This window comes from Chinchilla lanigera, unplaced genomic scaffold (assembly GCF_000276665.1).
Source record: "Chinchilla lanigera isolate Chin_1 unplaced genomic scaffold, ChiLan1.0 scaffold00214, whole genome shotgun sequence".
In the NCBI taxonomy this organism is placed as follows: domain Eukaryota; kingdom Metazoa; phylum Chordata; class Mammalia; order Rodentia; family Chinchillidae; genus Chinchilla; species Chinchilla lanigera.
Genome location: NW_004955615.1, coordinates 75346 through 91510, shown reverse-complemented (window position 1 = coordinate 91510; position 16165 = coordinate 75346). Strand labels below are relative to the sequence as shown.

At 46.9% G+C, this 16165-nt stretch overlaps 1 protein-coding gene across 1 annotated transcript; it reads left to right on the top strand.

Annotated features, from left to right (window-relative positions):
* Positions 1-10531: 10531 nt before the first annotated feature.
* Positions 10532-13132, top strand: LOC102003927 (PRAME family member 20-like). Its single transcript, XM_013510138.1, has 3 exons — positions 10532-10860; positions 11265-11843; positions 12559-13132. Exons 1-3 carry the CDS (start codon positions 10532-10534, stop codon positions 13130-13132), a joined length of 1482 nt encoding a protein of 493 aa, XP_013365592.1.
* The last annotated feature ends 3033 nt before the right edge of the window (positions 13133-16165 follow it).

Genomic DNA, 16165 nt, shown 5'->3' with positions numbered 1-16165 from the left:
TACTTAAACAATAAAGTAGATCTGTGCCATCACCCTAGTCTCCGGTGTCTCTTTCTTCACTGTGCCACCATGCCAATGCTTGCCACGGGCCCAGGTCCCTCAACCCAAGAGGTTCTACCTCAAACACTCAAATATTTCTCATATCTTGTGACATGGTCTCTGAATTGCCATCCACTACCCTTACAACATTCCCATTTTTCTAGTAGAAAGGCAGATAACTCTTATTTACTGGCATAAGTCTTCTGTGCTATCAGCCAGGTGGTCCTTTCCATACACCTCATGGAGCTGAACTCCTGCACACTTTGGTCTTCCACCCTTATTTCTACCATTCATCACTGTGCCTTAGATTGAAAGCATACCTTTTTCAGTATTGCCCTGTAACCCTTCTCACATCATCTGTTCACATTTACCTGGACAGGATCTGACAATCAACAGTCCCAACAGCTGACACAGACTGTTCTTCCCCAGGGTTTCTGGAACAGCCACCACTACTTTAGTCAAGCCCTTGTCCATGACTTGCTGTCATTTCACCCCTCCTCCTCACTCTCTGGTCTAGACAGGCCTTAAATACACAGCAATCCTCCTGCATTAGCTTCCTGAGTGTTGTGATTACAGATGTGTGCCACAGTGCCCAGGATGGCCAAAGAAATTTCACCTAAATGCACAAAGATGTGGAACTGCCATTGTAACAGCAAGCAAACAGCAAGTTTTAGAGCATAAGCTCTAAAACAACATGTGGGTTTGAAGGCAGACTTCTTTACATCAACAGACAGCGATCATTAATGGTGCAGAAGCTGTTCATTTTTCAGTCTGAAGTAAAATGCTTTCAAGAAAAAGATACAGCCACTAATCAGGATCATTCCAAAAATTTCAGGCACTGATCTCTGGTAATCTAAGGCTTAAGCAAACAGGAAATACAGAGGTAGAATGATTTGTCAATTTCAGATTGGTTCTTACAATACTCAACATAGTGACCAGCTATGCATCGCAGTGAGTAGCCATTTCTAAGAAGTAAAAGCAACAGGAACTGGAACTGAATCTAGTGCTTGGACAACAAAGAAAATGAAGTATACTGGTTGTAGGGACGTTTCCTTTAACATCACCCCCTCATTTAGTTTCCTGGCCAATTGTTGTTGGGAATATTACATGTTTTTAATTGACACAAGTCCCAACTACTTGCAGATGCAAGGAGGAAGTAGAGAAGCAGAGCATCTTGCAGTTATTCATTGAAAATTTTATTGGCTTGGGAGAACCATCTATGGAGTTTAAGGTAAAAACCATAGCAAGCAAGGGAACCGAGAAGCAAGGGCTACAATAAGCAGCCTGAAGAGGCACAAACATCAAGGGCAATAAGTATGTCACAATTCTATGAATGGAGTCCTCAGGCTTCAGCTCTCTTGAACAGGACACTGTCCAGACTGACCAGAACAGAGCTTTGAGGGTGTCATCTCTTCAGAGTGAACCCTGGAGGAGCTGTCCCTGTAAATATTTCATAATCTGGATAGACTCTTCTAACTCTGGAATCCTGGAACTAAAGCTGGATTTCTGAAACTTGTAGAGGTACTTAATATGCACCTGGGTTATGTGTGTGTGCAGTAGTGTCTATAGGTATACCTGGACTTTAAGCTCAACTTCTGTGGAGCTAGTTACAAGCTGTCTTTGTAGGTTACTGTTTGATTTTCACAACTTTTTAGAGCGTGTGGCCTGTATGCTGCAGGTAGTTGTTATCCAGTCTTTAAGTGTTCTGTCAGTTTTGAGTTATCTTTACTACACATGCAAGCCCCCTATCACTGCCAATTGTACTATGTAGGGAATACCTAGGGGTGATTTCTCACAGCAAGACCCTTCAAACTTCTATTGTGTTGTCCAGTCTAGGTAGGTGCAGAAAAGCACTAATTCATAGGAAGTGGAGATAAGGACCAGTGACACAGAAGGTGGAACTTCTGCTGGCTGCAAGAGTACCAATATTTGCACTGTGCCTTCAGCTTGCAGAACATATAGTGGGAGCAGTTCTAACTCTGAACTTCTGGGAATACTTGATAAACCTTTTCTGGTTGGGGTGGGTGTTTCAGTCAGTCAGTTCCTTGGAGTGAGCTGAGGCTTCTTGCCTGAGTGTTTTCACATGGGTCGTAGGTTTTGAAACAGCAGAAGAAAGCAGTATCAGGAGAGCATTGTCCAAAATAACCTTGTCCAAGGTGACCTCAGCATATCTCTCCTGCTGAATTCCATGCCTAACACAGCTACTTCCCTCCATAAAAAGCATGTTCTCAGCATCTGTCAGGGGTTCAACTTTTATTTATTTTTATTTTAAGGAGAATAAAAAACAAAAGAAGAACATTAAAAATGATACAACATTTCAAATAAATATGAAAAAATATTCTACATTATTGGCCCTTTGAGAAATGCAAATTGAAATGACAGATATTCCATCTCACCTCAGATCAAAAGCCTATCATCAAGAAATCAACCAATAACAAATGCTGGTGAGGCTTTGGGGAAAAGGGATTCATTTCTAAGTCTGGTCAGGTGGAGAACAGTTATGACTCCCTGCGAGGCAGACCACATTTGTTCAGGAGGTTCAGTACCGCATGTGGAAACTGGAGAGTTAAGGGTTGGTCTGAGGTGAGCTTCTCAGCTTTTTGGTTCAGGACAGTGGCTGTCAGCGTGTGCAGGCAAAGAGGGGAGGCAGTCCTTAGTGACTGAACCCAAGTGTTTCTTTTTTTCTTTTTTTTTTTTTTTTTTTAATACCGGGCATCGAACTGAGGACCTTGAGCTTACCAGGCATGCGCTTGGGGCGCCGAGCCATATCCCCGTTCCCTGGATGCAAGTATTTGCACAGGCAGCTTTTAGTGACCTTTCCACACACCAGCAGGACACATTTTGCTGTGCAGATCATCCCTGCAGGAAAGATTTTGCCATAATAGTTATGTCCAAGGTGACCACAGCATCCCTAGCCTGTCAGACTTTATTCCTAACAGAGCTACTTCCTTCTGTAAACAGATTGTACTCACTGCGTGTCAGGGGTCCATTTTTTCAAAACAGTTCAGTCCTGTGTGCACGTAGAACCTGAAGAGTTAGGTCTCAGTGTAATATGAGCTCATTGGCTGTCTTGAGCAGAAGGACAGTGCCTGTTAGACAGTGAAGGGAAAGCAAGGAGGAAATGCTTAGCAACCAGACCTAAGTATTTGCACACGTAGGCCACTGGGCCCTCCCAGGGCTGACAGTTTGACTAAGCATCATAGTTGTGAAACAAAGGATGCAGACTTTATGGAACCAGCAGCTGCAAGAATTTGTGGAGTTTGATTCTTGTAATGAGTTTCTGGCAGATATTGCAGCAGAGCTTTGTGCCTTTCCGGCAGGCAGCCGGGCAGGGTCATTAATCAGCAGGGTGTTTCAAAGAACGAACAAGTCTCAGAACCACCGGGAATTAGGCTTCATATCAGTTGCAAAAAAGGCCTGGCTCACAGAGCCATCAAGGGCAGAAGAAGGAATTAGTTAGGTTGGTAGAGAAATAATAGCAACATTGTTGCTCAGAGATTTGAAATGGGTTCACAGCTAGGAGAGGTGTACTTTAGCAATTTAATGATTATCTCTTTTTGTGGGGCATGACAGCAAGCAGGAGGGGACTGAGAAATGGGCTGTCCTGGAAGAAAAGTGCTGCTAGTTTGGCCAAGTCTATGGCTAGAGCCTGTACAAAAATAATGGGAGAGTTTAAGTACTTGTGGCAACTGCATTCAAGAAGTTGTGTCTTCTCTCAGGATTTCCCAGTTGAAGGGGTCTAACGAGCACCCGACGAGCAGAGAAAAATATCTTTAAAACCAGGCAATTGAACTCATGGCCTCTGGAGGTAGAAGTCCAAGAGGGGCATATGGCGTGGGAACCAGGGTGAAGGTGATGAATGGGGCATGGTTGGTGGTCAGGCCTGCTGGTGAGAAGCTTAAGCAGGAGGACCATCATGAGTTTTTTTTTTTTTTTTTTTTTTTGGTTTTTCTCCGGTACCGGGAACCGAACTCACGACCTTGCGCTTGCCAGGCAGGCGCTTTTGCCGCTGAGCTAAATCCCCAGCCCCCCATCATGAGTTTGAGACCAGCCTACACTACCTAAGAAGTTCAAGGCCAGCCTGGACTACATGACAGACTTTGTCTCTGATTACCACAAAAATTACCAGCAGTGTAAAGAACTGAAAATAACATCTGTCTCAGAAGTTCTTGATCTTAGAAACATCTGTCTTGCAATGCCACCCTCTCTGCTCTACCTCAGGTCACATTCATAGATTCCATGGCCTCAAAAGAGTTCACTGAACTAATATCAGCTGAAACTCCCTCCCCATTCCGGGGCACCAAAAACAAAGTGCCATACTTGTCCTCAAGCACAATGTTCAGTTTAAGACTCTGTTGGTGTTTTCCAGCTCTATGTATAGATTTAAAAATGCCCTCTATGCAAGTGTCTTTCAATCATCCTACCTAGATCCCTGAAAAGGCCCTAGGAATTTGGGATACTTGGTTTTTTTCACTGAGTCTGATGAAGGGTACGATGTATAATTGTGTATCTTCCCTGCTGACTTCTGTTTTCCTTCCCTGCTCACTTCTACTACTAATTTGGCCTGAGGCCTTTGAATATAAACTTCCCTTAACTCTTTTTGCCCAAGCATTGCAGAACGAAGAGTGAGCCTTTGGTATGAGGCATATCCACACTCCTTTGCTTTGTTTCTTGTTAAATTTTAGGACATAGTCTCCTTAAATTGCTAACTGCCTATCCTGGGCTCAACCTTGCAATCTTCATGCTTCTGCCTCTCAGAATTGGGGGATTGCAAGGCTACTTGTCTGGAAATGGACAGTAGACTGATAGCAAGTGAACGTGTGGGAATCACTAATCCCCACGAAGGCGTGTAATGGCAGATGAAGTTGGAAAAACTCAAATGAGAAGACAAAATCACAGCCAAGGACTCCTGGGTCTCACTCAACTAGGTAAATGCTATTGCCTCAGGCATCTCACACCTGGGTGGATTGATTTAATCCTCATTCAGTTTTATCTTAATGTTTTACATAGGGTTGTCTGTGAGTAATTCTCCTCTTCTTGAAAAATCCCATCCCTACTGCTGGTATCCAAGTAAATACAGGCCACCCAGACAAGTTCTTAGTGTTAGACCTGAGAGAATCTCAACTTCTGTGAGAGGGCTTTGATCTTCCAGGGACCCTGAAATCAGTACATTTGCCTCTTCTCATTTAGCTTTCCCTGTACACTTCAGGAGACTGTAGATCCTACCAGCCACAATAACTGAGGGATTATTAAACCGATATGTCTTTTCCTACATTTACTTGAACAAAACTCACTATTGAGGGCCTCTTTCATGTATTACTTTTAATAAAACTTGGGACTCTGTTGGATTAGGGTGTTTGCAAGGAGAACAACATAGCATAGGACACATATTTTATAAGATTACTTATAATAGACACCCAGAGAATCATATACAAGAGAGTGCAGGATATCCCTCAACAAACTAAAGACCAAAGAATCCAGCTGAGGGCTGGATTCCATGTTTTTGTCCAGCATGATTTCACCTGCAGACCTATAGCCAATAACAGTGCCTCCTGCAAGTCCAGCAGGAGTCCTAGAGCCCATGACCATGTCTCATGCAGGCCTGTTTCATGGATCTACACTGGGAAGACTCCAAGGTCAGTGGTGAAATCTAGAAAGGCTGTGCCAGTGGGATGAGGAAGCTGTGCCAGCACTTTGGGGATCTGCACAAGAGCCAGGAATCAATGCTCAAAATAAGAAGCAGAGCTCCCCCTCAAATGACCAGAGCCATCCTCAGGAACAGTGAGGACCGAAGTTCCTCTGATGATGAAGAAAGCCTAGTTGCATTCAGGAAAGCCAACACAACAAGCATCTCCAGGAGGCAGAGCAATGCACCATCTTCCCCTCCCCAGCCAGGAGGTGATGCTCAGAGTGAGGACCAGAGCTCTCCCAAAGTGAACTGAAGCCATTCTCAGTGACAACAGATTCAGAGCTCCTTGGAGGATGAAAACAGCCATGATCATCAGAAAAGCCAGCATGACATGCTCCTCAAGTGAACCAGCAGTTCCTAATAGCTTCTTTCAGCTTCCAACAGGCTCTCAATAGCTTCTACCTGTTCCCAACACCCTCACGTCTTCTTCTCCAGTTCTGCCTCTTATGATGCTGGCAACAATCTTCAGGTGGGCCTTGAGACCCAGCACTGCACTTATTGAGTTCAGCTGAGTGTAAGAAATTACCCACAATTTCTCAATCCACCACAGCTACTGTTAAGATAAAAATGATGGACTTAGGGGCTGGGGATTTAGCTCAGCGGCAAAAGTGCCTGCCTGGCAAGCGCAAGGTCATGAGTTCGGTTCCTTGTACCGGAGAAAAACCAAAAAAAAAAAAAAAAATGATTGACTTGCCTAAAACTTAGTGTCATAGTGCAGGCCTACCCTTACAAGGCTTAGGGGGCTGAAACAAGAGGATCTCCATAAGTGTCTTTATTACTTTTCTTGTTACTGGGGCCAAATACCCAACACTCGAAGTTAAAGAGGGAAAGTGTTATTTCTCTCACACTTTGCACAGGTTTCAGTCCATAATCTGTGGACTCCAAGGTAGAGAGGCTTTGCAGAGGAGAGCAATTTCTTGCAGGTAAAATCCAGCAACAGGAACAAGGCACAGGAGTGAGGGGACAAGCCACTGTCTGTTCCTTTTTTTTTGTATGCAAGTAACATGAGTGAAGGAGGGTGTGGCCCTCATCCCCTTAGTCCAGCACAGGACCATGAATCAGTCACAAGCTCTAGATTCAGCCACCTCTGAAAAGCCCTGAATACAATGACATGAGGCTTTGGGGGGACATCTGAACACAAACCATAACAACGAGTTAAAGCCAGGCTGAACTACGAAGAAAGATCATTTCTCAGAACAAATAAACCAATAGGCATAACATCTCATAGCCAGCTTGATGGTGAATGCCCCAAATCTCAGGGAATTGGGAAGCTGAGGCCCTCGTATTCCAAGTTCAAGTGGAGCCAGGCCCAATCAGTAAGATGCTACTACAAAATAGAAAGGTAAGCAAACCTGAAGATGTCGGTCAGTGATGGAGTGTCCTAGGTTTGATCTGCTGTAATGTGCAAACATGTAAACAAACAAAAAGCCTTTCATGCAAATTCTTTTGGAGACAGAGTCTGCTTTTGATGTTCAGGCGGGCCTTCAAGTCACTATGTAGCTCAGGCTGATGTGGAACTCATGGCAATCCAACACCCTCAGCCTCCCACGTGCTGGGATAACAGGCTGTGCCAGCACCTCCAGCTTCTCTGCAGGCAAGTTCAGTGTCAAGTGCATGGGAAGGATCTGTTCACTGAGTCTGCTTGCGTCACACACGCCACTTCTTTAACATCCCGGAAGACAAATGTTATGAATTGGGACACATCCTGTTGTATTTGCGTTATGTACACAGCACGTGCAATACACTGCAGAGACACAGAGCCCGTGGTCCACCTCCCTCATGATCAACACACTCCATGTGCTCTTGAGAAGGGGCGAGGGCAGGGACACAGTGCACTAATAGGACACAGATTACCTTGCAACCACCATCTGATCAGGATTCTGCAAAAAAGTGGGGCTCTGGCATCCAGCAGGGCGGCAAATGGAGAACAAGACTGGTTCTGCCTCTAGAGCAGTGAAGATTCCAACCTCTGGGACAAGCCTGGCCCGTGCTGCTAAGTTAGGCTGGGTGAGAGAAATGTTCATGAGCCGAATTTTATTTTCCCTAGCAGTTTTCAAAGTTACTGTTTAGAAATGCTGTATGTCTGGGAGTGCTGGTGCAGGCCTGTTTCCCAGCACTGGGGAGGCTGAGCCAGGAGGATTTTGGAGATTTTGAATGAAAAATGAAAGAAGGAAAGAAGGATGGAAGGAAGGAAAGAAGGAAGGAAGCAAAGAAGGAAGGAAGGAAGGAAGAAAGAAAGGAAAGATAGAAAAAAGAGGAAAGGAAACAAACCGAAATGAAGAAAGAAGTCCAAAGAAACAAATAAACTGAAAGAAATTTTTTGTCTTTGTTTTGGTGTTTTCTCTTTAAAATAAAAATAAATAAAAAGAGAACAATGCTGATTCAGGGTGAAAATTAGTGTAGTCGTTTATATGAATGCAAAAGATATAAATTCCTTTCTCTTAAATAAGAGAGAAATCTGAGCACTCTGGCTCTCTCCGGTAGTGCAAGCTCCGTGATAACGTAAGGAAGAAGTCCACTTTCCTGTCCAGCCTGAAGAACTCCACCAGTTCCTGTCTCAAAACAAACATTTAGCTGGATGTGATGGCTCACACCAGGACTATATCAGCACTCTGTAAGCTGAATCAGGATGATTACACTTTGAGTAAAATTCAGGAATAAGCAAAACTCTCTCTGAAAATAAAAACATAAAGTTGTAAGACACTCCGTATTAGACCATTAAAGGGGTCTATTCAAGCAATGAAAAATAAGGAATTGTGGGAAGGAAGGAAGGAGAGAGGGAGGGAGGTAGAAAGGAAGGAAGAAAAGAAGAATGGAAGGAAAGAAGGATGGAAAAGATGAGTGGAAGGATGGATGAAGAAAGACTCTATACCTGAATCCCATCCACATATCCCATCCCAGGTCGATCCACGCTGCTGCCACAGGTGCCGCCTGAAACACAGCCCTTCCTGCATTGGGCTCCTGTATAGAGAATTTGTTGTTCCTCAGAAGAACTCTTCTTTCCATCACTTGTAGGGAGCTGGCGTCTGAGCACATGGAATCCCTACCATTTCTCTGTGTCACAGCTCTGCTGGGGGATTCTCCCCCACCACCCGCCATTTTACTCTTTTCACCAATAGAGATTGAAGCAGGTACATTTGCATAGGCTCACATTACAGGCTTTTTTTCATTTCTGATTTTGAGACATGATCTTTCCAACTGAGTGGCAGTCCCGGTTGTTCAGGCCTGAAATCACAGCACTCCAGAGACTGAGGCGGGAGGAATACCAGGATTAACTGGGTGGAGAGGGTGGGAACCAATCAGCCACCTGAGTGTGCTGGGAAGGGAGGAGCAGGGAGGGTAGGGTGTAGCTAACCAGGGGGATAAAAGAGGAGAGAGTCTGAGGGACAGGTGCTCAGTCCTGGAGCGTCCAGTCTCTGCTGGTCTTGCTGGGATTCCTGGAGGCCCGTCGTCCTCACCTGAATCTGCAGCTGGTGAGTCCTTGGGCTCCATGAGGATGCCCCACCTGCCCAACCTCAGTTAGTGTCCTGGGTGCACAGAGGTTCCAGATGGCAGTTATGATCCTGTGACTTCTGTCTCTACAGATAGACAGGCTTGGGGTTTTGTGGTTATCATTTTTTTGATCCAAGGTCTTGCTATGTTGCCCAGCTGGATTTCAACTCAGTACATAATTCAGGCTGGCCTTGAGCTCTTAAGTAGACCAAAATATCCTCAAATTCAGTGGGACTCACACTCCCTATTACTGGGATTTCAGGGAGGTGGCACCCAGCTTGCCTTTCATTCAAGCCTTGAAGATCATCCTCACTGGAGGTGATCCCTCTCCTCCCTAAATGGACGCATGATATAGCCAGAAGCACTGAATAACATTCTCTCAGTGGCTATTTGCAAATGTCCCATGAGAAACAATTGCAGAGGACATTTGGAGTTTCCACAAAATTGACAGAGTTTCTGTCAACAAATAATTTAGGCTCTAAAGAATAATTTGAGGGGCTGGAAATTTAGCTTAGCAGCATAGCACTTGCCTGGCAAGGGTGAAGTTGTGAGACTGATTGCTGGTACTGGAAAAAAAATTAAAGTAAACTTTGGGAAGGCCACAGGTCCTAAACTCTAAACTACAACTTCTTGAGGTTATTGTATTTCATCCAACAAGGGGCTTCACAGCCCAAGAAATTCCCCTGCCAGCTGCTCACCACACTGAGTGTTCATCCCATGGAGTATATGTTTTCATTGCCAGGTGAGGGACAAGCCAGGGAACCAAAGGGAGAGGGACACACTTCAGACTTGTTCAGCTCCTGTCAGGTCTTCTTTAAGAGGAGATTTGGGTCTACTATTACTTGAAATGAAGATTCATTGCTTAAAATTTCTCAGTTGGGTGTATTGTGAGACAAAATAACTTACGGACTGGGCCATAGGACTTTCCATTTTCCTGTCTATTTCCTTGAGATGACGATCAGAATATTTTCTAAACCTGGTGGGAGTCAGTTTCAGATTCCTTGGCTCCCATTTTACGGAGGGTTCACCGTCTAGATGCTATGGTAGGAAATTGCATTTTGTTCTCATCCTGCCTCATCCGGGAGACATCAGACATTCTTCCAGGGCTCACTACAGCTGAAGGAAGGCTCTGGGACCAGAAGCAAAAACAGATGTCAAACGGACTAAGGACAGTGCCGCCCTTGTCAGCCCACAAAATTTTGGCTGCAGGTTGGCTTCCTGACAGGTGAGAAGGGGTTTCTCAGCTTGCCTGAAAAGACGTCTCTCTCCTCAGTGTTTCCTCAGCACCCCTGTCCTTCCACATTCATCAAGATGAGCACCCAGTCCGCAAACCTACTGAGGAACCTGGCAATTCAGAGCTTGCTGAGGGACAAGACCTTGACCATGGAGGCCCTGGAGGAATTGCCAGGGGAGGTCTTCCCAGCACTGTTCATGGAGGCCTTCACCATGGGGCACGCTGAGGTCCTCAAGGCCATGGTGCTGTCCTGGCCCTTTCCCTGCCTGCCCCTGGGAGGCCTGATAAGCCTAAGGAATGCAGAGACTTTGGACTCTCAGGAGGATGATGCCCAGATGCTGGAAAGGATGTTCCTCACTATTATGGATGGCCTTGATGTGCTGCTGAGGCAGAAGGTTCGCTCCAGGTGAGTGGATCGAAGGTATCCTGCAGGGAGGGCCCTGGATTCCAGGAAGGACAGAAAGTGCTGGGGATAGTGGGGGCCTAAGTGTGAAGCAGTGGCTTCTGAGTGTTCCTGGGAGTGGTCCAGGAAGGTTATTGCATTGTTGGCCTACCTGGGCAGGCACTGCCACTTGGGGTCCTGAGCTGACTGTGGAGGCCACTGTGAAATGAAAGGAGGAAGAAGTTCCTGACTTGTCCCACAGTCACGTGAAGTCGGGACTGGGCTGGACCCAAGGGGAATGGGAGAAGCAGAGGACTAGAGTGTAGAAAGAGTAGAGGAGATAGCCATGGACCTCAGAGATGAGGAAGGCACAGGAGGAAACTGAGTCCCGGCCTAAATTCTCCCATCCATTTCTCCTTCACCCACAGGAAGCTGAAACTACAAGTGCTAGATATGCGGGTCAAGCACCAGAATTTCTGGAGAGTGTGGGCTCGAAATGAGTTGCAAGTTTGCTCTGAAGAAGCTGAGAAGAAGAAAACAGAGGAGCCTGGTTCTAGGGGAACAAAAAAACAGCCCTTCAAGGTCATTTTAGATCTCTGGCTCAGTCAGGGATTTCTGTGTGTAGTGGAAGCCTTCCTCATCAACTGGGCCCTGGAAAGGGAAGATGTGGTACAGCTGGACTGTAAGAATCTGCGTATAACAAATGCATGCTTTCCTACCGCCAAAGACTTCCTGGAATTGCTGACCCTTGATTCTGTGCAGGAGGTCCTTGTGGGTCAGGGCTGGACACTCTTTACCTTGGCTCAATTTGCCCCTTTCCTGGGCCAGATGCAAAATCTTCACAGACTCATTCTCTGTGATATCTCTCTGCCGGCCATCCATTCAGCAGGGAAAAGAGAGCAGTTATTCACACAAATCGCCTCTCAGTTTAGGAACCTTCGCTGTCTGCAACAGATTTATGTGGACTCTGTGAACTTGCTAGAAGACCGCTTGGATCGGGTACTCAGGTAAGATGTGGAGCTCTCTCTGCATTCACAAGAGCCTTTCTCTCTTTGTCGTAGAAAGATTAGTGACCATGGACAGTGTGCACCCAAAAGATGTGACAAGATCAATCATTAGACAATCAACACACTGTCTTTTTCACTCCTAAGGCCTACAACGTGGTGTCCCTTAGCCTCTCTACTGGTACAGCCAGACAGGGCAGGGCCACCATGCTTAGTTGCAGGAGGAGGGGTGAAACTGAGGGAGGGCAGGTGTGTGACTTTTTCCTCAGGAATCTTTCCCAGGGGAAGGTGCTGAGAAACACCAAGCCCTCTCTGATCCCTCAGCAGTCCTCATGAGAATCTTCTGCATCAGGACAGCCTGGTGAAGAGATGGAGGTGCAGGGGTCTGAGGCTGAGGGCAAGGAGCACAGGTGCAGGTCGGGGAACAGGGACATGGAGTGCTGGCAACCTCTTGTGGGAGCCCAGTAGCTGTGCCCACATCTTGCCTAATGCTTGCTCCCTGCCTGGCTCCTGCTGTGCTCATCCAGAGAGAGGTGTGGTTTCTGCTTGGGAGTGAGTAATGGGGACTGGCCACATCCAGGATTCACCCCAGTGGTGATGGGAAATAAGCGCCCAGACTAGGCTGACTCATGGGACACGTGGTACACTGTCTTGTTGTTCCCACCATCCCCTACTTTTCCCCACCAAATGCACATCTAACTGCTTGGTCTCTCTGCAGGTGCCTCCCGACCCCGCTGGAGACTCTCTCATTAACTCACTGCCAGCTCTCACACTCTGACTGGATCCAGCTGCCCCAGGCTGAGCAGACCAGACACCTGGAAGTCTTGGTTCTGAGTTGTATCCCAATGACTGACTTTAGCCCTGAGCCCCTCCAAATACTCCTCAAGAATGTTGCAGCCACCCTGACCACCCTGCACTTGGAAAATTGTGGCATCACAGATGCGCAGGTCTGTGCCTTTCTACCTTCCCTGAGCTGCTGCTCCCAGCTAACTGCCTTCTGCTTCGCGAGGAATTTCGTGTCCACAGACACCATGAGGAAGCTGCTCTGCCACACCGCCAGGCTGAGCAACTTAATCCTGGAGGTGTACTCAGCTCCTCCAGACCTTTGCTTTGCTAGCCATGGGGTTGACCCCCATCTACGAAACCAGGAACTTGAAGACCTTAGGAGGATCCTGAAGCCCATAAACCATCCCAGGACAGTCTACTTCTGTACTTTTCACTGTGAACGCTGCTGCCACTGGAAAGTCTACAACATGCACCCTCCACCATGCCCAGACTGCATCCCCATCTAGTTGAATGCACAGATCATTCATTTCCTTCCTGGGCCCAGGAACACAGAGAATTGGTCAGTGTGAGTGAGAGAAGCACAGGTGGGCCAGCAGGCAGCAACCTTGGAGAATCACCGACTTGAGAAGAGAAGTCACCTTTGCGGACTTAGGACATAGACACAAGCAGATCTAGGAATTTGACTGGTTCGATGTCAAACCAGCTTGAGATGAATGTGTGCATGAATGTAAACAATGATCAGAAATAAAGAGATTGTCATGTGAAGCATCTGGTTTCCTCCATGTTCATTGTCCCTGTTTCCACCTCAGAGCTCACGAATCTGCAGTCCGTGGGGAGAAAAGACCCTGCGTTGTCTGGTCAATGTGGTTTGGCCTCAGGGACTCACAGCAGCCAATAGAGATACTCAATGTTGTTCATCCCCTCCCATCTTTGATTTTCTCCAGTCACATGTTCCCTCCATGCTTCCTGGTATTTCTCCCCCTTCCTAAAATACGCTTCTCACTGGTACTCATCGTACAGCCTGCCCACTGAGCTGCATTCACAGAAAGTTTGTTTTGAAACAGAGTCCGTCTAAATGACTACACTGCATTTGCACTGCTAGTCCTCTGCCCTCAGGTTCCATAGTGCCCTCATAACCGTCTTGGTCCTCTCTGCCCTGCTTTTCCCCTGTCCCTCCTGTGCCTCTTTTGGATTCACCTAAGCTTGCCCACACAAAATGCATTGCAGGGAGGTACTCTTGCTTGTAGGGTTCCTTTGGGAACAGCGGGAGCTGTGACCAGGGCCATGCCTGCTGTGGGAGCCACCGGTGAACCCCGGGTGTGAGAAACAAATGGGAAGCTGCCCGGGAAAGTGTGACCATGTTAGTGGCAGTGACAGCAAACCTTTTGGTGGCAGAGTCCTGGGCCACAAAGGCCATGCTGATGTGTGAAGCAGGCTAAGAGTACTGGGAGGAAGTCATTTCCTGGAACCCTTCATGTGAACCTGAGGGCAAAATCCATAACACTGCTCATTAGTGGATTTAGGAGACTTGGTTTTTGGTCCTTGGCTGTGCTGACAAAGTGCTTTACTGCCCAGGGGAAGGGCACTCCCCTGGGGCTGCAGTGACACCACAGTGCATGCACACAAAGCACAATAAACCAAGGAACAGAGATACAGCTTGGAGCAAAGGCTGACTGCTCGACCACCAGGGCCACAGAACACAGGAAAAATCAGCACAAACTGTCACTAGGCCTTTTCCACCTAGCTTACCTCAGTTCCTCAACTGCTTCTTTCTGAACCTGCGGTTTCCTCAGCCTCGTATTCATCTCTTGCAAACTGAAGCCATGGCCACTGCCTGTGGGTCCATCCTGCCTGGATAATGTCTGCTGTGGGCAGAACCGTGACACTAAAGGCAAATGCCTTGGGTCAGATCCACTAGCTTGATGGGGTCTTGGGGTTGTAGCCTTGTTTCCTCTTCTCCAATCTCCCCAAGGAGACTTGGAAATGTGTCTCCCCCTCGCCTGCCAATAGGAGTTGCTCTCTCAAATCTGCAGCAGCTCCTCTCTGAGATTTCACCTTCTCAAGACAGTTCACTCTGCTAAGTATTGGAAAAACCCTTTACCAAAGGCTAAGTGTCCCTCCCTGTCCTCAGGGATTGTAGGGGATCATAAGTGTCACAACGGAATTAGATGTTGTCCCTCATGCCTATAATATCAACAAGTTTTGAAGCTGAGACAGCATGGTCATCATGTGCTGTTTTTATTTGTTTGTTTCTTAAGACAGGGTCTAGCTGTGTATATCCTGCTGGACTTGGACTCAATGTGTAGCCCAAGCTGGAGTCAGGCTCATGGTGATCCACCTGCTTCAGCCTACTGAGTTCTGCAATTACAGACATGTCCTACCATGCCTGGCTTATTTAATTTTTTATGTGAACCAGACCCTTGCTGCATATCTAACTGGCGTATGCTGGGCTTGAACATTGTTATGCTCATGGTTTGCAAGCAAAACTATTTAGCTCAGAACACGTAATTTGTAGGATTATTTTATGAGTCATCAAAAGAGTGAAATACAAAAGAGTGCAGGAAATCTGCCCCACACTAAGAGTTACAGAAGCCAGTTGAGTACTAGACCCCAGGGAAATAACCTGCATGAGCCCAGCTGAAGTGCTAGAGCCCATGAAGATATCCTCCAAGGGTCCAGCTTGAGATCTAGTGTCCATGTAATTTATCGTGCAAGTCTGCAGCAAGGATCTGCACTGGAAAAGCCCAAAGGTCAGTTGTGGAAACCAGAAAGTCTGTGTCAGCTCGATAAAGGATCTGTGCCAGCAGGCTGAGGGATCTGCACTGCAGCCAGCAAGTGATGCTCAAGGTAAGAACCAGAGCTCCCTTCAAAGTACTGCAGCCATCTTCAGTGATAATAAGGCCCTGAGCTCCTTCAGTGATGACAACAGCGAATTTCATACAAGGAAAGCCACCACGACACAGTCCCCCAGGACAACCCACTGCACTACTAGGTCTCCTCTTTTTCCTGTTGGAAATGGTCCTCACATGGGCCCCCCACTCACGGCACAATGCTGATACTGTTCAGCTGGGTGTCACACGTTGCATAACAGTGGTCCATGCACCACAAGCATGAAGTCCTCTTGGCTCAGCCTCTCAGTTTAGGAACCTTCGCTGTCTGCAAGAGATTTATGTGGACTCTGTGAATTTGCTAGAAGGCCGCTTGGATCGGGTACTCAGGTACGATATGGAGCTCTATCTGCACTCACAAGAGCCTTTCTCTGTTTGTCTTAGAAAGATTAGTGAGCATGGACAGTGTGCACCCAAGAGATGTAACAAGATCAATCACTAGAGGATCAACACACTGGCTTTTTCACTCCTAAGGCCTACAACACGGTGTTCCTTAGGCACTCTACTGGTACAGCCACACGGGACAGGGCCACCATGCTTGGTTGCAAGAGGAGGGGTCAAACAGAGGGAGGGCAGGTGTGTGACTTGTTCCTCAGCAATCTCTCCTAGGGGAAGGTGCTGAGAAACAGCAAGCCCTCTCTGATCCCCCAG

What these genes read in the sequence shown, in the direction of transcription:
- LOC102003927 (XM_013510138.1), top strand. Translation starts at nt 10,532, where the DNA reads ATGAGCACCCAGTCCGCAAACCTACTGAGGAACCTGGCAATTCAGAGC. An exon ending in AGGCAGAAGGTTCGCTCCAG is followed by an intron (nt 10,861 to 11,264) that starts GTGAGTGGATCG and finishes CTTCACCCACAG; the next exon opens with GAAGCTGAAACTACAAGTGC. An exon ending in CGCTTGGATCGGGTACTCAG is followed by an intron (nt 11,844 to 12,558) that starts GTAAGATGTGGA and finishes GTCTCTCTGCAG; the next exon opens with GTGCCTCCCGACCCCGCTGG.